We start from the raw sequence: 19,175 nt of genomic DNA, 5'->3' as shown, positions 1-19,175 counted from the left end.
CCAACAGGCCTAGATCTGCACAAGCATTTAATAGAAATCAGCCCCCAGGTCCATGTGCTCTGTGCCCCTCACACACCCCGGGACAGCTGGGAGCTCCCTGGCTGCCCCCTCGTCAGGCTGCTCAGACAGGGACAGCAGGAGTGGGGGAGCCAGACCCCCAGCTCAGCCCGGCCCAGCATCCCCTGCCATGGGGCAGGGACCCACAGCTCTGGTGCATGTTCCCTCCAGCACCCTGTGCAGCGAGCGCTGGCGCCTGCCCCCCAGGTCCCACCCCAGGCTCAGACGCTTTCCCCGCCCCGACCCTGGGCTGCCCGTCGCTTCCCCCTCGGAGCCGTGGCCGGAGCCCAGGCCGGAGCCGTCCAGGCCTACAGCAGGGAGGGGAAGAACCGGCCCGTCTTCCTGGAGCCCAGCGCCTGCCTGAGGGGGGGAGAAAAGAGATTAGGGCAGGAGCAGCTTCCCCAGAGACTGACAATCCCCCCCCCAGCTCCCACGCAGCGCAGAGCCACACACCCCCCCCCGGCTGTACAGCGGTGCCCCCCCCCCGTACCAGCCCAGCCCAAGGGTCCAGCCCCCCTGCTGCGTACAGCAATAATCCCCCCAGCCCCCCCGGCACTCACAGGGTCGTGACACCCCCCCACCCCGCTCCCCCCCCAGCACTCACAGGGGCATGACACCCCCCCTACCCTGCCCCCCCAGCACTCACAGGGCCGTGCCCGTGGTGCCCACGCAGCTCCGCCGTGGGTCAGGGAGACAGCAGCCAGTCGGGCTCAGCTGAGTCGAGTTCATCTCGGGTGAGGAGAGGGGGCGGAAGAGCCGCTCTGGGGGGGGGGGGGAGAAAAAACACACTGTGAGTGGGGGGGGGGGATGTTTGCAGCCTCCTGCCCACCCTGAAGCCCCCCGAGCGGCCAAGAGTCGGTTCAAGCCTCTGCCCCTGACAGCCCCGCCCTGGGGCTGCCCCACTGATGTTGTCACGGCTCAGCCTGCGCCCCAGGGCTGGGGGGGAACCTCCCTGCAGCAGCCCCCACCCCCGCCCCAGCTCCAGGAGCAGCTGGTGCCAAGGCCCTGCCCCATGGCTGAGTGCAGCTCTGCCCCCGGTCATGGGGGGGGAGGGACGCGTCTGGCGATGGGGGTCGGAGTAGCAGAGCGCCATGGGCCCGGACGGGGCACCAGGCCTGGGCCCTCTAGCAGCCATAGCTCAGGGGGATGGGGCACAGGGTGACCCCCAGGGCGAGAGCTCCCCACACCTGCTCTGTGGGGGCCCCCAGGCTGCATGGCCCCTGCCCCCCACGGTTCCGCTGTCCCCGGCAGGGAGCCCCCCATGCTCACCCCGTTTGTTCAGCGCCAGGGGGTCGCTCGCGGCCACGGGCACCAGGTTATCCAGCTCCATCCCCACGAAGCGCCTCCAGAACTCGGGGGGCAGCGACAGGAGACGAGCCATCACCTGGGGGGGTCAGGGGGAGCCGCTGAGACGCACCCACCTGGGCCCAGCCCCAGGATGCCTGGGTTCTACCCAGCCCCCCCACCCCAGACAATGGAGCTGGTCCACCCCCCTTGGGCTGGCAGTGCACCAGCCCCTGGGAGCCCTGTGGGTCTGACCCCCCGGGTGGCAGCAGGGGGAGAACGGAGGGGGGGTGCTGTGGGGCGGGGCTGGAGCAGACAGCGGCCCCCTCCCACCCTCCGGCGCCTGCCCCTCACCTTGCACTGCTGCGGCGTGTCCTGCAGAATGGCCAGGGGTGTGGGGCTGCTCGTGCCGTGCCCCACCAGCGTGGGCCCGAAGACGCGGGCCAGGTTCAGCTCATCCATCCTGCACTCGGGGCTCTGAGCGACCCTGCGGGGAAGCCAGGCATCCGGGCCGCCGTGACAGGGGACCGTGCCCTCCCCCCGGCTGCGCCCTCCCGGGCTCCCAATCCCCAACGAAACTCTGCCAAGCAACCGGCCGACAGCACCCACCCGGGGCCGCCCCAGCCCCCAAACACCAACCGAGCCCCCAGCCCAGGTCTGCAAACCGCGCCCCCCCCCCCCCCCCCGGGACCCGGCCACTTCCCCCGGCCCACTGACACCCACAACAGAGCCTCAGCCAGTGCAGCCAATGCCCCCCTCGCCCTCACCACAAAGCACAAGGGGGTCAGCAGCTCACCCCAATGCAAGCAGGGCCCATTCCTCCAGCCTGGGGCCCCAGGGCAGCAGCCCGACTCGGGGGGCAGGGCAGGGTCCCCTGGGCAAAGCGAACAATGCTCGACCCGCTAGACCCTGCCAGGAAACCCCAATCGCGGAGTGACCCGAACCAGGGACAGGGGTCTGGGCAGAACGACCCCAGGAGACAGACCCAGAGAGGGCACTGGGGCAGCCAGCAGAAAGACAGGGACAGACCCACGTTCGCTCCCAGAGCCAGGCCCTGGGAACAGAGGGACCCCAAGCCACACGGGACCCCACCCAGGGGATCAGCTCTGACACCCGCTCAGCCTGGACAGTCACCAAGCGGAACTGCTGCCCCACGGCCGCCGGAGCCCCACGGCACCAGGCCCCTCCTGCCCTCGGGACCCCAGCTCATGGGGGGGCACTCACGTGTCACGGAGCCTAATGGGCAACCGTGCCGAACCCACAGGTTGGGGGAACCTTTCCCAAGCCCCCCTCCTCCGCCCCAGGCCATGTGCTCCACCCCCCCGGGACACCCAGGGCCCCCCTGGGACCTCCAGGTCCCCCCTGCCCTCACCTCAGCAGGTGCAGCATGAGGAAGGCCAGCGTGTCCCGGTTGGCGGGGGGCAGTTTGCTCACCACGTGGCACAGGGCTGCCTGGCAGGCGGCCTCGTCCGGGATGTCTGGGGCAGAGCCAGGAGCTGTGATCATGGGGAGGGGGGACATGGGTCCTCAGCCGCCCCCCCAGCCCAACGCTGCCCCACGGCACCAGCACAGGAGCAGCTCAGTACTGGTGGGGCAGAGCCGGGGCAGCGGGTCCAGTCGGGCCCTGGGGTGTTCGGAAAGGCCCCACGGATACACCGCGCCCGGGCTGTGGGTCGGGGCACTCGCCTCCGAGTCAGGAGTCCCTGGCCCCCCAAGAGACTCCCAGCACCTCCCCAGCCCCGTGGGGGGGTCCACCCAAAACCCACAGGCCCCGCCCCCTGGCCCCGCCCCAACCCACAGCCCTGCCCCCTGCCCTACCCTGTCCCCACCTCCCTGGCCCTGCCCCAACCCACAGGCCCCGCCCCCTGCCCCACCCTGCACACACCTCCCAGGCCCTGCCCCCAGCCCCCTCCCCCCCCCGCACACAGTACTCCAGCCCCACACCAACCCGCAGAACCCAGCCCCAGCCCCGCCCCCAGTCCCCCCGGCCCCGCCCACTCACCGGCAGACCGCAGGAAGGCGGGGTGCAGGTGGAAGGTGACCAGCGGCTCCTTGAGGCCCCTCAGGAAGTCCTTCAGCACCCCACACACCACGTGCACGTCGCCCACGTGGCTCAGCGAGGGCAGCGCCCCCTTGGCCCGCAGCAGCTTCTGCTTCCACTCCCGCACCAGCGGCTCCGCGCCGGGCACCCGGTACAGCCCTGTCTGGGGGGCGGGGGGGGGGGCGGGGGGGGCGGTCAATCTCCACAGCAGGGACCAGCCCCCCCCCGCCAGCGCCCCCAGAGCTCCCCTCCCTCCTACCTCCGTCAGGCCCCTGCGCTCCACCTCGCTCACGCAGTGCAGCACCAGGGCGGGCACCAGGGGGGCCGCGGGGGGCGCAAAGTCAGCTAGGACGCCCTGCGGGAGAGGACAGGGTGAGGGAGAGGTCCTGGGCCAGGGACCCCCTGCCAGTCCCCCCCGTGCTCCCCCGGTACTCACCTCCCGGGGGCGGGGCCGGGGGCCCGGGGTGCACAGGCTGGGGCAGCGCCCGCGGCACTCGGGGTGCAGCAGCAGGCGGCAGCACCGGCACCGCAGCACCACCCGCCCGAACCGGGCACGGGCGCCGCAGACGGAGCAGGACTCGGGGCGGATCACCTGCCGAGAGTGGGGGTCACGGTGCGCCCAGACCGCCCCCCCCCCCAGGGGCCAGCTGCCCCCCTCCCACCACCCACCCTGCCCCTCCCCTGCCTGCCCCAGAGACCAGCACCACCCTGGGACCCCCCTCCCCCCATGCTGAAGGGCCAATCTCACCCTGTGACCCGCTGCCCCCCCCCCCAAACCTGCTCGCCCAGAGTCCCCCGGACACGCCCCACCCAGCCCTGGGAGCAGACGTGGCGGGGGAAGGGGAGCCGGGCAGGACTCCGGCTGTGGGGCGCCCCTGTGTGGGGGAGGGGCTGCCAGTGGGGCCCGCGCTGCTCCCCACCGTTTTGGAAGTGAAGAGGTGCTGGGGCGGCGGTGCCCCCTGCGGGGGGGAGAGGAAGGGGTCCAGCCCCCTGGGCTCCAGCCCTGCCCCACTGTCCGGGCGGCCGTCCGAGTCCTCACTGCTCCCCCACACCGTGGTCAGCTCTGGGGGGGGGGGGGGAGGAGAGTCAGTGGGGGGGCAGCACAGGCCCCCAGTGACTCCTACTGCCCGAGCGCCCCCCCCCCCCCGCATGGCCAGGGCCTCCCCAGGAGCCAGGCAAACACCAGCCCCCCCCACCGGCCCAGCCCAGCTGAAGCCCCGCGCGGAGGAGGGGACAGGGCCCGGGGCGACCTGTGAGCGTGGAGAGACGTCGGCCCTGGCGCGAGCGTCGGCCCAGCACTGGCACCGCGGGCAGCAGGCTCTGGTCCCGGCCTCCGTCTTCAGCAACGGCCCCGGCTGGGAGGGTCCCCGGGGGCTCACTCGCCTGGGGGGGGGGGGGAAAAGAGTTGGAGACTTGAGCTGAGCTGCCCCCCACCCCCTCCCAGCCCAGCAGGCAGCAGAGCAGGGCACCAAGCTAGGGGGGACTTGGGGGCCCGGGGAAAGGTGTGTGGTGCCTTTGGGGAGCAGCCCCCCCCAATCTCCCCTCACCCTCCCTGGCCAGTCAGCCGGGGGCTGGGACGCAGGAGCACCGGGGAAGGCCCCTCCCCCAGCCAGCCTGGGGCTGCCCCACCACGGTCACCCCGGCCCCGGCGAGCTGCCCCCGGAACGTGCCTGGGCCCCAGGGAAGGGGCCGCTCACCCCGACCAGTATCCGAGGGGCTCCCGCCCCCCCCCTCGTACTCACACTGGCGGCTGGCAGCACCGAGGGGCGCGTGCGCTTTGCTGCGACCACGGGGCCGATCAGGGGGGCCAGAGACGAGCGCTGGGGACGGAGCAGACGGGCCAGTGAGAGCAGCCCAGGCCGGGCACCCGCAGCGCAGCTCGATCCGTCCCCCACGGCTTCACCCCAGCCCCAAAACACTGCACAAGGAACAGTCAGCAGAGCCCAGGGCTGGGCTGGCAGGGGCTGCGGGTCGGGAGTGAGGGGCACCGACAGAGCTGGGGACCCAGGGCCAGCCTGGCAGGGGCTGCGGGTCGGGAGTGAGGGGCACCGACAGAGCTGGGGACCCAGGGCCAGGCTGGCAGGGGCTGCGGGTCGGGAGTGAGGGGCACCGACAGAGCTGGGGACCCAGGGCCAGCCTGGCAGGGGCTGCGGGTCGGGAGTGAGGGGCACCGACAGAGCTGGGGACCCAGGGCCGGGCTGGCAGGGGCTGCGGGTCGGGAGTGAGGGGCACCAGCAGAGCCCAGGGCCGGGCTGGCAGGGGCTGCGGGTTGGGAGTGAGGGGCACCAGGGTTATTACGGGGCTCAGATGAGGTCACTTCTGAGCTGCGGCGTCGCCCTCCCAAGCGGTTCCCAGGAGCTCTGGGTGCTGGGGCCGCCCTGCATAGGGGGTGGGGTCCCCACCATTCACAGAACTCCGGCCACATGCCACCGGGGGCAGAGCTGGGGACGGAACCCAGGAGTCCGGCTGCCCACAAGCCCCTTGCACGAGGCTGCATGGAGCTCCCAGGCCATCTGCCTCCCTCTGCCCTATACCGCCGGCTCGGCAGCCCTGCAGTGCGGAGGCCGGGCAGGAGGCTGGGCCAGGCCCAGGGGGGATGGGTTGTGCTCAGGGTAACCAGTTCCTAACGATCAGGGACGCAGGCTGGGAGATGGCGCTGCCGGCCCAGCCTAGCGTCCAGAAATGAACCCTCCACCCGGCCTCCCTCCCTCGCTCCAGCCACGGGGCCGAGATCTCCCTGTCCCAGCCCTGGAGCCAGCAGCCCCCTGCACGGGCTGCCAGCCAACTCCAGACCCGACTCCGCCCTGGGGACCCGAGCCCTGACTCACGCCTAGAGCAGGGGCCGGCTACCCCCCATGCAGCTCTGCCGGTGCCCCTCACTCCCGACCCGCAGCCCCCTGCTAGCCCGGCCCTGGGCTGCCCACTCCCCTGCCCCAGCTCTGCTGACGCCCATCAACTCTCCCAGGCCTCATCCTCCACCTGCTCCTGTGGGGCTGGGGCAAAGGGGGGGATTTCCTGTAACATTTTTATGACCCCTGGGTGACCAGCATGGCCGACATTTTAACCTTCATTCCCCCGGGGCTCCCAAGGGCTCCCTGGGCTGGTCCAGGTGACTAATAACCCGCCTGTCGGCCCGCGCTGGCTGCGTGTCCCTGCAGACGCTGGCGGAGGGGGCGCTGCCCCCCAAGATGGTACAAGTCTCCGTCGGGGTCTGTCTCAGGGGGACTCGCTGCCCAGAGCTCATGGGCGGGGGGAGAGGAGCAGAGGGGCTGCAGGCCCAGGGTCCAGCCCCAGGAGGCGAAGCCGTGTGGCTTCCCCTGGAGGGAGAGCGAGACCCCCCGGGGGCCTGGCCCACTTATGAGGCCTCCCAGAGCCTGTCCCCATGCTGGGGCCGTGGCCCCGATCCTGGGGGTCCGTGACGGGCTCTTCCTGGGAGAATTTTGCTCCCATTGGTTAAGAATGTGCCTGAAGCCAGGAGCCACTTGCCCCCTCCCCTGCCCCAGGGCCCTGAGCACCCCCCAGCCTGGAGCAGCTCCAGGCGTTTCGCACCTACCGGGCGCTCCTGGGACTTGTGCTTCAGGGGTTTCACCACTGTCACGTCCAGGTCCTGAAAGGAGGCGAGAATGAGGTGGTGCCCGGGCAGGGGTGGGGTGGGCACCCCAGGAGGGCGCAGGGTCCGTGGGCGATGACCCAGCACGGAGCCACGCTGGCAGCTCCATGCCCAGACGTCCCCCGCACCAGCTCCCCAGGGACCTGCTGGGGATCCAGTACTGGGGGGGAGGCAGGCACCCCACTGGGCCCGTTACAATGGCCTGTGCCCCGGCCCCCCTCCCCCAGGCTATTAACGAGCCGGGACAGCTGGAGTCAGGCCCCCGGGGCTGGTCTGCCTGGAGCGGGGCCCTCACCACATCGTCCTCGGTGCGGTCGTAGCTGATGTCGGAATGGGACGTGAGCGAGGTGCGCGACTCATCCACCGCGGACAGCCTGCAACAGAGACGGTCAGTGCAGGCTGGCAGCGGGGGGCGCAGGCTCCTGCCAGGGCAGCTCCCCCTCCCCCCCAGCCCCCCAGCAGTGCAGCGTGCCTGGCTCAGCCGCCCCAATCTGCTCGGGGGAGTCAACGAGCAGCCCAAGCACCTACGGGAACAGAAATCAAACCCACCACTCAGCAGGGGGCTGCGGGTAGGGCCTGAGGGGCACGGCGGAGCTGGGGGGCAGGGCAGGTTAGGAGGGGGCTGCGGGTCGGGAGTGAGGGGCACGGCGGAGCAGGGGGGCAGGGCAGGTAAGGAGGGGGCTGCGGGTCGGGAGTGAGGGGCACGGCGGAGCTGGGGGGGGCAGGGCAGGTTAGGAGGGGGCTGCGGGTCGGGCCTGAGGGGCACGGCGGAGCTGGGGGGGGCAGGGCAGGTTAGGAGGGGGCTGCGGGTCGGGCCTGAGGGGCACGGCGGAGCTGGGGGGGGGCAGGGCAGGTTAGGAGGGGGCTGCGGGTCGGGAGTGAGGGGCACCGGCGGAGCTGGGGTGGGGCAGGGATAGGAGGGGGCTGCGGGTCGGGCCTGAGGGGCACGGCGGAGCTGGGGTGGGGCAGGGCAGGTTAGGAGGGGGCTGCGGGTCGGGAGTGAGGAGCACCGGCGGAGCTGGGGTGGGGCAGGGATAGGAGGGGGCTGCGGGTCGGGCCTGAGGGGCACGGCGGAGCTGGGGGGGCAGGGCAGGTTAGGAGGGGGCTGCGGGTCGGGAGTGAGGGGCACCGGCGGAGCTGGGGTGGGGGTGGGGCAGGTTAGGAGGGGGCTGCGGGTCGGGAGTGAGGGGCACCGGCGGAGCTGGGGTGGGGCAGGGATAGGAGGGGGCTGCGGGTCGGGCCTGAGGGGCACGGCGGAGCTGGGGTGGGGCAGGGCAGGTTAGGAGGGTGCTGCGGGTCGGGAGTGAGGGGCACCAGCAGAGCTGGGATGGGGGTGGGGCAGGGATAGGAGGGGGCTGGGGGTCAGGAGTGAGGGGCACCGGCGGAGCTGGGGTGGGGCAGGGATAGGAGGGGGCTGCGGGTCGGGCCTGAGGGGCATGGCGGAGCTGGGGTGGGGCAGGGCAGGTTAGGAGGGGACTGCGGGTCGGGAGTGAGAGGCACGGCGGAGCTGGGGGGGCAGGGCAGGTTAGGAGGGGGCTGCAGGTCGGGAGTGAGGGGCACCGGCGGAGCTGGGGTGGGGCAGGGCAGGTTAGGAGGGGGCTGCGGGTCGGGAGTGAGAGGCACGGCGGAGCTGGGGGGGCAGGGCAGGTTAGGAGGGGGCTGCAGGTCGGGAGTGAGGGGCACCGGCGGAGCTGGGGTGGGGCAGGGCAGGTTAGGAGGGGGCTGCAGGTCGGGAGTGAGGGGCACCGGCGGAGCTGGGGTGGGGCAGGGCAGGTTAGGAGGGGGCTGCAGGTCGGGAGTGAGGGGCACCGGCGGAGCTGGGGTGGGGCAGGGCAGGTTAGGAGGGGGCTGCAGGTCGGGAGTGAGGGGCACCGGCGGAGCTGGGGTGGGGCAGGGCAGGTTAGGAGGGGGCTGCGGGTCGGGAGTGAGGGGCACCGGCGGAGCTGGGGTGGGGCAGGGATAGGAGGGGGCTGCGGGTCGGGCCTGAGGGGCACGGCGGAGCTGGGGGGCAGGGCAGGTTAGGAGGGGGCTGCGGGTCGGGAGTGAGGGGCACGGCGGAGCAGGGGGGCAGGGCAGGTAAGGAGGGGGCTGCGGGTCGGGAGTGAGGGGCACGGCGGAGCTGGGGGGGGCAGGGCAGGTTAGGAGGGGGCTGCGGGTCGGGCCTGAGGGGCACGGCGGAGCTGGGGGGGGCAGGGCAGGTTAGGAGGGGGCTGCGGGTCGGGCCTGAGGGGCACGGCGGAGCTGGGGGGGGGCAGGGCAGGTTAGGAGGGGGCTGCGGGTCGGGAGTGAGGGGCACCGGCGGAGCTGGGGTGGGGCAGGGATAGGAGGGGGCTGCGGGTCGGGCCTGAGGGGCACGGCGGAGCTGGGGTGGGGCAGGGCAGGTTAGGAGGGGGCTGCGGGTCGGGAGTGAGGAGCACCGGCGGAGCTGGGGTGGGGCAGGGATAGGAGGGGGCTGCGGGTCGGGCCTGAGGGGCACGGCGGAGCTGGGGGGGCAGGGCAGGTTAGGAGGGGGCTGCGGGTCGGGAGTGAGGGGCACCGGCGGAGCTGGGGTGGGGGTGGGGCAGGTTAGGAGGGGGCTGCGGGTCGGGAGTGAGGGGCACCGGCGGAGCTGGGGTGGGGCAGGGATAGGAGGGGGCTGCGGGTCGGGCCTGAGGGGCACGGCGGAGCTGGGGTGGGGCAGGGCAGGTTAGGAGGGTGCTGCGGGTCGGGAGTGAGGGGCACCAGCAGAGCTGGGATGGGGGTGGGGCAGGGATAGGAGGGGGCTGGGGGTCAGGAGTGAGGGGCACCGGCGGAGCTGGGGTGGGGCAGGGATAGGAGGGGGCTGCGGGTCGGGCCTGAGGGGCATGGCGGAGCTGGGGTGGGGCAGGGCAGGTTAGGAGGGGACTGCGGGTCGGGAGTGAGAGGCACGGCGGAGCTGGGGGGGCAGGGCAGGTTAGGAGGGGGCTGCAGGTCGGGAGTGAGGGGCACCGGCGGAGCTGGGGTGGGGCAGGGCAGGTTAGGAGGGGGCTGCGGGTCGGGAGTGAGAGGCACGGCGGAGCTGGGGGGGCAGGGCAGGTTAGGAGGGGGCTGCAGGTCGGGAGTGAGGGGCACCGGCGGAGCTGGGGTGGGGCAGGGCAGGTTAGGAGGGGGCTGCAGGTCGGGAGTGAGGGGCACCGGCGGAGCTGGGGTGGGGCAGGGCAGGTTAGGAGGGGGCTGCAGGTCGGGAGTGAGGGGCACCGGCGGAGCTGGGGTGGGGCAGGGCAGGTTAGGAGGGGGCTGCAGGTCAGGAGTGAGGGGCACCGGCGGAGCTGGGGTGGGGCAGGGCAGGTTAGGAGGGGGCTGCGGGTCGGGAGTGAGGGGCACCGGCGGAGCTGGGGTGGGGCAGGGATAGGAGGGGGCTGCGGGTCGGGCCTGAGGGGCACGGCGGAGCTGGGGGGCAGGGCAGGTTAGGAGGGGGCTGCGGGTCGGGAGTGAGGAGCACCGGCGGAGCTGGGGTGGGGCAGGGATAGGAGGGGGCTGCGGGTCGGGCCTGAGGGGCACGGCGGAGCTGGGGGGCAGGGCAGGTTAGGAGGGGGCTGCGGGTCGGGCCTGAGGGGCACGGCGGAGCTGGGGGGGGGCAGGGCAGGTTAGGAGGGGGCTGCGGGTCGGGAGTGAGGGGCACCGGCGGAGCTGGGGTGGGGCAGGGATAGGAGGGGGCTGCGGGTCGGGCCTGAGGGGCACGGCGGAGCTGGGGTGGGGCAGGGCAGGTTAGGAGGGGGCTGCGGGTCGGGAGTGAGGAGCACCGGCGGAGCTGGGGTGGGGCAGGGATAGGAGGGGGCTGCGGGTCGGGCCTGAGGGGCACGGCGGAGCTGGGGGGGCAGGGCAGGTTAGGAGGGGGCTGCGGGTCGGGAGTGAGGGGCACCGGCGGAGCTGGGGTGGGGGTGGGGCAGGTTAGGAGGGGGCTGCGGGTCGGGAGTGAGGGGCACCGGCGGAGCTGGGGTGGGGCAGGGATAGGAGGGGGCTGCGGGTCGGGCCTGAGGGGCACGGCGGAGCTGGGGTGGGGCAGGGCAGGTTAGGAGGGTGCTGCGGGTCGGGAGTGAGGGGCACCAGCAGAGCTGGGATGGGGGTGGGGCAGGGATAGGAGGGGGCTGGGGGTCAGGAGTGAGGGGCACCGGCGGAGCTGGGGTGGGGCAGGGATAGGAGGGGGCTGCGGGTCGGGCCTGAGGGGCATGGCGGAGCTGGGGTGGGGCAGGGCAGGTTAGGAGGGGACTGCGGGTCGGGAGTGAGAGGCACGGCGGAGCTGGGGGGGCAGGGCAGGTTAGGAGGGGGCTGCAGGTCGGGAGTGAGGGGCACCGGCGGAGCTGGGGTGGGGCAGGGCAAGTTAGGAGGGGGAGGCGGGTCGGGAGTGAGAGGCACGGCGGAGCTGGGGGGGCAGGGCAGGTTAGGAGGGGGCTGCAGGTCGGGAGTGAGGGGCACCGGCGGAGCTGGGGTGGGGCAGGGCAGGTTAGGAGGGGGCTGCAGGTCGGGAGTGAGGGGCACCGGCGGAGCTGGGGTGGGGCAGGGCAGGTTAGGAGGGGGCTGCGGGTCGGGAGTGAGGGGCACCGGCGGAGCTGGGGTGGGGCAGGGATAGGAGGGGGCTGCGGGTCGGGCCTGAGGGGCACGGCGGAGCTGGGGGGCAGGGCAGGTTAGGAGGGGGCTGCGGGTCGGGAGTGAGGAGCACCGGCAGGGCTTGGATTCGGTCCCAGGTGATTCCCGGATTCCAAGGGCCGCTGCGATCACCAGCCGGGCTCGTGCCCAGCCCAGGCCAGAGAACGGCACCCGGTGCCCCCAGAGCAGATGGGAAACGGCCCGACCAGGGCCCCACGTGGCCAGTGATGGAGAATCCGTCGCGGCCCCCGGGCGCCCCTCGCCCATTAGCCGTTCTCACCCCATTTCGCACCGGGGCCTCTCTAACCTCAGCGCCTGGCCAGGGGGCAGCAGCTGGTGCCTCCCTCCCACCCACCCCCGGCCTGCTCCCTGGCGCCCCCCCCCCCCCACTCACCTGCTCCCTGGCACCAGGGCCGTGCCCAGCCGGGGCCCATCGAGCAGGGCCAGGGCCGAGCGCTGCCCCTCGCTCAGGGCCACGCTGGGGGATTCCTGCATCAGGAAGTCAAAGATCAGCTGCAGCTTCCGTTCCTGGGGGGCAGAAGCAGCCTGTTGGGGGGGGGAAGCAGCCCCCCAGCCCCCAGCCAGCCTCAGCTCCCCCCCACACACGCCCTCAGGCCAGGGCCCTCCTGCAGACCCCAGCCCTAGGGGAGCAAAGCTCAGAACCCCCCCTCCCTCCAGAGCCAGCCCCTCCCCCTGCCCCACAGAACCTGAGCCCCCCATCCCCCCCAGAGCCAGAGCCCCCCCACGCACCTGTTTCTCCAGCTCGGCCTCGGCCCGGTGCCGCTTCCCCATCTCCACCTCCACCTGGTTGCGGGCGTGTTTGAGCTTCACCCGCAGCGCCGAGCACTCGCCCTCCGCCACCAGCAGCTGCTCGCGGGCCCGCCGCAGGTCCAGCCCCAGGCGGCAACATCTCTGCCGGCAGGCCTCGAACCCGCGGGCGACGCGGCTGCAGTCTGGGAGGGGACAGGGGCTGTCAGCGAGCGAGGGGGGGGGCGGTGTCCGGGGTTGGGGGGACAGGGGCTCTCAGCGAGCTCGGGGGGGGGGGCGGTGTCCGCGGGGGGGGGGACAGGGGCTCTCAGCGAGCTGGGGGGGGCGGTGTCCGGGGGGAGCCACAGGGGCTCTCAGCAAGCTCGGGGGGGGGGCCACAGGGGCTCTCAGCAAGCTCGGGGGGGGCACAGGGGCTCTCAGCAAGCTCGGGGGGGGGCCACAGGGGCTCTCAGCAAGCTCGGGGGGGGGCCACAGGGGCTCTCAGCAAGCTCGGGGGGGGGGGGCACAGGGGCTCTCAGCAAGCTCGGGGGGGGGGGCACAGGGGCTCTCAGCAAGCTCGGGGGGGGGGCGGTGTCCGGGGGGAGCCACAGGGGCTCTCAGCAAGCTCGGGGGGGGGGGCGGTGTCCGGGGGGAGCCACAGGGGCTCTCAGCAAGCTCGGGGGGGGGGGGGGGCGGTGTCCGGCGGGCACAGTTCCCTGGAGCCCCTTGGCCCCCCCAGCCCATCACCCTGGCGCCCGGCTCCCCCCGGGGCCCCGATCCCACCTTCCTCCACGTGGCAGCTCAGCTCCAGGAGGCGCCCGAGCCGGGCCAGCTGGGCCAGGAGGGGCCCGCCGCGCTCCCGCGCCATGGGGCGGACCGGACCGGACCGGCCGGGGGTGGGATGGGGGGTGGTCCCCAGGGTGCTGCACAAAATGCACCTGCCGGGCCCGTGCCAGCGGCGGGCGGCCTGGAGAGGGGCTCCGCCCCCCGGGTCTGTATTTAGGGAGTGGCCGGGGCGGAGCTTCAGAGACAGCCCCGCCCCCCACATCCATTGTCCGGCTCCTCCGGGGGGCCCTGGGGCCCCGCCGGTAACACGGGCCAGGCTCCCTGGGAGCCGGGTCTGGGGCCACGGGATCCGCCCCCCGAGTCCGCCCCCAGCGCTGGGACGCAGCCAAACAGGGGGGGTCAGGGGCCGGTTCAGCGCCTGTGGCCCCCACCCCACCGGGAGGTGCTGGGACTGAGCTCCCATTGCACAGACGGGGAAACTGAGGCACGAGCCGGGCTCGGCCTGTGATTTGGGGGGTGGGGGAGGCCCAGAAATCAGAGCCACTGTTGGGGCCCCAAGGCCTCCCAGCCTCAGAACCCAGGCGTCCTGCTGCCCGGTCCTCGCCCTGCACCCCCACGTCTCACGGCTGGGAGCCCCCTCGATCCAGCTCCTGTGCACAGGGTCTGTGTCCCCTTCACTCCCTCAGCCATCAGGGCTCCATGGGAAACCAGCCCCCCGCAGTGCCCGGTCCCCCCCGCAGCACCCAGCCCCCCGCAGCACCCCTCTTCCTGGGATTCACCGGGACTCTCAGCCAGCCAGTAACACGGGAGGTTTATTGGACAATAGGAACGCAGGCTACAACAGAGCCTGTAGGTACAACCAGGACCCCTCAGTCAAGTCCTCTGGGGGGTTCAGGGAGCTTACACCCCAGCTTGGGGTTCCCTGCGTTGCACCACCCAGCACCAAACTGAAACTAAAAACCCCTCCAGCAGCTCTCCCCCTCCCCCCCAGCTCCTCCTCTCCTTTGTCCCGTCTCAGGGGCAGAAGGTGTCACTTCTCCCAACCCCCCTCCTGGCTCAGGTTACAGCTCAGGTAGCTTCCTTCCCATCCCCAATGTAACTCCCCTGCAACATTCCCAGGTCAAATCCGCCCGCTCCCTGCTCCATCACAGCCCTGCCGGGGGCTGGACCCACACTCTGCTCCAGCCCTGCACAGAGTGAGCAAATTAACCCCTGCAGCCGTGGGTGGGGCCAGGATCCTCATGCCTGCTGAACACAGGGGGAAACCGAGGCAGAGAGCCGGGAAGGGAGTCACAGGGGGGGCCCTTGCTGTCAGGCTGGGGGGAATGGGAGTGGGGGGTGACAGGGGGCCCGTGGCTGTCAGGCTGGGGGGTGGGAGTGCAGGGGGCACAGGGAGGATGGGAATAGGAGGATCAGGGGGCTGGCTTTCAGGCATGGGGTGCTGCCCAGCTGGAGGGAATGGGAGTGGGGGGTCACAGGGGGCCCCTGGCTGTCAGGCTGGGGGCGCTGCCTGGCTGGTGGGGATGTTGAGGGAGCAGAAGTGACGTGGCCCCACTTGTGTCATTTCCCAGTGTGATGAAGTGGGAATGTTCTTAATGTTTTCTCCGAATACTGTGTGGGTGCCTCAGTTTCCCCCATGCAGTTCTCAAGTCTCTAGGTGGGGGGATCAGGGTGTGTGATGGTTGCAGAGCCCGAGAGGACCAGTGTGATGGTGTCTGCACAGAGAAGGGTCGACACCCTGTCTCCTGGCAACTGATGGCCTGGGCCCCTCCTCTGCAAAGGTGCCAACTGAAGGTGTTGGAGAACAAAGAGATCAGGTGACCTCCTGGCCCGGGGAAGAGACAAAGGCCGGAGGAGGGGCCGGAGGGAGTCTCTGTTTGGAGCTGGCTGGGGAAATGGAGGGAGGTCCAACACCGGGGTCTCGGCTCCCTGCCCCCCAAGATGGACCGGCCTGAGGGGTCCGGGTTTCTGTACCTACAAGCTGGTTTGGACTGTGTTCCTGTCGTCTAATAAACCTTCTGTGTCACTGCCTGGCTGAGAGTCCCGGGGAATCGCAGGAAGTGGGGGGTGTAGGGCCCTGACTCCCCCACACGCCGTGACACCCAGTCGCCCGGCCGGGGCTGATGCGCTGGGCCTGGGCTTGCAGTGCCCCTGGGCGCCAGCAGCCGGAGCCCCCTCCCCACGGAGAGGCCGGACTGCAGGTTCTGGGCACCGGGCGAGGGTTCTGGCCTGGATCTCCCCGGGTTCCCTGCCCAGACCCCGCACGCCTGGCTCAGGCCCGGCCCTGCCATGGAGCCAAGGCAGCCCGGGCAGCACTGGCTGGTGCGAGGGCCGGGGCGAGTGCCCCGGGTGCCAGTGGTCACGAGGGGCATCGGGGTGAGGTCCAGAGCCCCATGGCCCAGGAGACACGTTCCCGTAGAGACTCAGGGGCGAGCTGCCAGCAGGATAACGCTTCCCGGCTCCCTTCCAGCTGCGCCCGGCTCCACCGGCCCCGCGCCCGCCTGCGGCCGCCCTGGGGGCTCCTCAGGCTGACACCCCCAGGCTGACACCCCCGGGCCGGCCCAGGGCCGCTCCACACACCGGGCTCGTAGGACAGCACAGCAGCACACGGAGGCCTGCGGCTCCGGCTGGGTCGTGCCAGGCAGTGCCAGGCTGGATGCCCTGCTCCGTACCCATCTCCACCCCGACCCGGCGGCACCAGCGCCCTGCACAGCAGCCGTCCCCGCAGGGGCTCACTCCAGGGCGCCCCCCCACCGCTGAGTGGGCAGCACCAGTCAGTAACGAGAGGGGAGGGGAGAAGCCCCTGCCAGGGCCTCAGCCTCCAGCCTCCAGCCCGTGAAGAGTTGAACTGAGCAAACAGATCCCTGCGCCCTGCAACGTGCGGGGAGAAGTGGCCGCTTGGCGCGCTCTGCTGTCCCGGCCTCGGCCAGCAGGGGGTGCTGTGGGGAGTGGGGCAGGGGGCGCTGGCTGTGGGGGGAGCTCCCAGCCGGCCTCGCCCAGCAGGGGGCGCTGTGGGGAGTGGGGCAGGGGGCGCTGGCTGTGGGGGGAGCTCCCAGCCGGCCTCGCCCAGCAGGGGGCGCTGTGGGGAGTGGGGCAGGGGGCGCTGGCTGTGGGGGGAGCTCCCAGCTGGCCTCGCCCAGCAGGGGGCGCTGTGGGGAGTGGGGCAGGGGGCGCTGGCTGTGGGGGGAGCTCCCAGCCGGCCTCGGCCAGCAGGGGGCGCTGTGGGGAGTGGGGCAGGGGGCGCTGGCTGTGGGGGGAGCTCCCAGCCGGCCTCGGCCAGCAGGGGGCGCTGTGGGGAGTGGGGCAGGGGGCGCTGGCTGTGGGGGGAGCTCCCAGCCGGCCTCGGCCAGCAGGGGGCGCTGTGGGGAGTGGGGCAGGGGGCGCTGGCTGTGGGGGGAGCTCCCAGCCGGCCTCGGCCAGCAGGGGGCGCTGGCTGTGGGGGGAGCTCCCAGCCGGCCTCGGCCAGCAGGGGGCGCTGTGGGGGGGACTGACGCCCTTGGGTGCTGGCTGGAGGGGACGGCGTCCTTGGGGCTGAGTGCACTGCTGGCTGCGGCACAGAGACGGCGCGTGCCGGCCTATGTGGAGCGGCGTCTCCAGAGCCCGCCAGCCCCCGGCGCATGCTAAGCGGCTGGGCTGCGTGAGCAGACGGGGACTCGCCGCCCGCCTGGGGCTGGCCCCGGCACCTGCCCCTGCGGCTCCCTGGGCCTGCCCTGCAGTGCCGGGGCTGGGGAGACACCCCCCCCGGAAAGAATGAACCCCTCCCTGTGCCAGGGCACGGACCCTCCCCCCACAGAGCCCCTCTGCTGGGCCTGCAGAGGCCGGGCAATGCTCTGGGTGGGATGGGGCAGGCAGATCCCACAGCTCCAGCTGCTGCTGAGGCTCCCTGGCCGTCCTGCAGGTGGCGCCCTCTCCCTGCCTCAATGAGAGCGGAGATGGGGCTGCCCCCCCGACCCCTGCAGACACCCCCAGAACCCCCAGACTCTGGGAAAGGGGAGACCCCCCCATGGCCCCAGAGACGCCAGCCCTGCAAACCCTCCCCCCGGCCTCGTGTGGCTCAGGGCGCACCCAGCAGCCGGGCGCGAGGCCGGGCGCAGGCAGGGTCCTGCCAGGGGATGGGAGCAGGGCCGGCTCCTTCCCTGCTGTCTGCCCAGGGGGTGTGTGTGTGTGTGTGTGTGTGTGTGTGTGTGTGTGTGTGTGTGTGTGTGTGTGTGTGTGAGAGAGAGAGAGAGAGAGATCACGTGTTGGGGGACCTGGTGCAAGCACCCAGAGCAACTCACCGGGCCTGGAGATCCCCACCCAGCCCCCTTCCCGTGGGCACAGAGCCCCTCCGGCACAGCCAGCACCTGGGCTGCCCCACACCCCCAGCGCAGAGCGCTGCAGGCCCCAGGCCCCCCGGGCAGCCCTGGCGGGCACAGCCACCCCTGCAGTGGGCAGCGGGCGACGGGAAGCAGAGGGTGTTTCACAGAGAATCTCCCACGGTTCCTTCCCTGCAAGGTTGAATCTGAGTCAGAGTTTGGAGCGACTTTAATTATGGCTGGATCGATCGGCTCGGCACGGCCAAGAAAATCCAATTGCGGCCCCAGGGGCTCCGGGCTGCATCCTCGCTAAGTGGAGCTGCATGGCGCTGGGGAGATGCCCCCCCCCCCCCCCAGTGCAAACACTGCTCCGGCTTTGTGCCAGCTCCAGCCACCGCACCATGCACCTCCAGAACCCCCCGGCCTGCTGGGGATGGCCCCGCCCCCCCGTCCCAGTCCTGTCTCGGGGAGCGAGCAGGCGGGGGTGGGGGGGCACCAGGGGAAGTCAGTTAGTTTTTCTCAAGGTCCAGGTCTTGGGAAGGTCCAGACTCCAGAGAGAACACGACACAAACGATCATAACGATCCGAAGGAAATACAAAGATGTTGCCGTCTGTTCCAAAGCGTCCAGCGGTCGGGATTTGGCCCCCGGTTGCCCGCTGGCTAGTGACTACCTCTGGGCCCAGGTGCTGATTCAGGCCCCACACGGGAGTGCCTGGCCCCAGTCTCCACAGGCCCAGTGACTCCCAGAGAAGCTGCCCCACAGGAGCTGGAACTGGGGGGCTGGGGGGCTGCCGCACCCCCTGGCTGGAAGTGGCTTCGATCATATGCAGCAGGTTACAGTTGGGGTCAGTGGCTCTCAGCATCCCCACTGTACATCTTGTTCCAGCCCCTCTGAGCTGCCCCCTGGAGCCCAGCCCCCTTTACCCTGATGGGGCACAGATGGGGGGGGGGAGTGTCATTCAGATGCACCTCGCCCACCACTGACAAACAGCCACCTCTGGGCTGCAGCTGGCAGCTGCTCAGCAGCCTAGTGACACGGCACTTAGTGCGGGAGCCTCCTGCGTCCCCACGCCCCGGCCTAGGGGAGCCAGGGAGGTCACCCCCCCACCCCCCTGGAGCTTTTACAGCCCTGACTCAGCACAGCCTGGCCTTGACTGCTCAGCTCATGAACGGCACCTCCAGGAGCCCAGCGCCCCCTAGCGCCTGTACAGAGCTGCTGCCCCACCTTTGTGGCACTGCACTGCTTAGCTTGGGGGGTCTGCCAGGCCCCCAGCCCCCCCCCCCCCCGGTGCTGAGACGCTGGGGGTGGGGGCTCCCTGTGCCGGGGGGAGGCCTGGCTCGGTGGCACTGGGGGAGCGGCCGTGTCTGGGGCGGATAATGCGGCGGAGGGAGCAGAGGGCCCTGCTCCCCCTGTTCGAGGCAGGCTGCCTCTCCAGCGAGTGGGCTGGGAATGTTAATGAGCCGTTATCTGCCCGGAATAATGTGGGCGCTCGGCGGTGGCGCTCGGAGGCCCAAGCCAGGCAGCCGCGGCCCCGCGGGCCGATAAGCGGCTCGTCCCCGTGTGGCGCGGAATGCAGGACGACTTAACCCTTCAGACCCCGGTTGCAGACAGCAGTGCCCGGAGCAGCCCTAGTCCCTGCCCTGGCCAGCTGGCCCTGCCAGGTGCCCACTCCCCTGCCCAGAGGAGCGCACGGGCACCCAGCTCTCTGGGGAGGCACAGCAGGGGGAGCAGCAAGGGGGCTGGGAGCT

The 19,175-nt window shown here is 71.9% G+C and overlaps 1 protein-coding gene across 1 annotated transcript; it reads right to left on the bottom strand.

Annotated features, from left to right (window-relative positions):
- Nucleotides 1–365: 365 nt before the first annotated feature.
- Nucleotides 366–13,212, bottom strand: LOC135885758 (rac GTPase-activating protein 1-like). Its single transcript, XM_065413665.1, has 16 exons — nucleotides 13,128–13,212; nucleotides 12,348–12,550; nucleotides 11,992–12,143; nucleotides 7,288–7,366; nucleotides 6,936–6,989; nucleotides 5,125–5,202; nucleotides 4,633–4,765; nucleotides 4,303–4,445; nucleotides 3,819–3,974; nucleotides 3,642–3,737; nucleotides 3,344–3,545; nucleotides 2,714–2,819; nucleotides 1,696–1,828; nucleotides 1,327–1,441; nucleotides 704–818; nucleotides 366–417 (listed from the first exon to the last, which is right to left on the bottom strand). The coding sequence occupies exons 1-16, from the start codon at nucleotides 13,210–13,212 to the stop codon at nucleotides 366–368; spliced, it is 1,902 nt and encodes a 633-aa protein (XP_065269737.1).
- Nucleotides 13,213–19,175: the final 5,963 nt, after the last annotated feature.

The sequence above is a fragment of the Emys orbicularis genome, chromosome 11, assembly GCF_028017835.1.
Source record: "Emys orbicularis isolate rEmyOrb1 chromosome 11, rEmyOrb1.hap1, whole genome shotgun sequence".
Classification (NCBI taxonomy): Eukaryota; Metazoa; Chordata; order Testudines; family Emydidae; genus Emys; species Emys orbicularis.
Note: the sequence above shows the minus strand (reverse complement) of the source record. Positions and strands in the feature narration are given on the sequence as shown.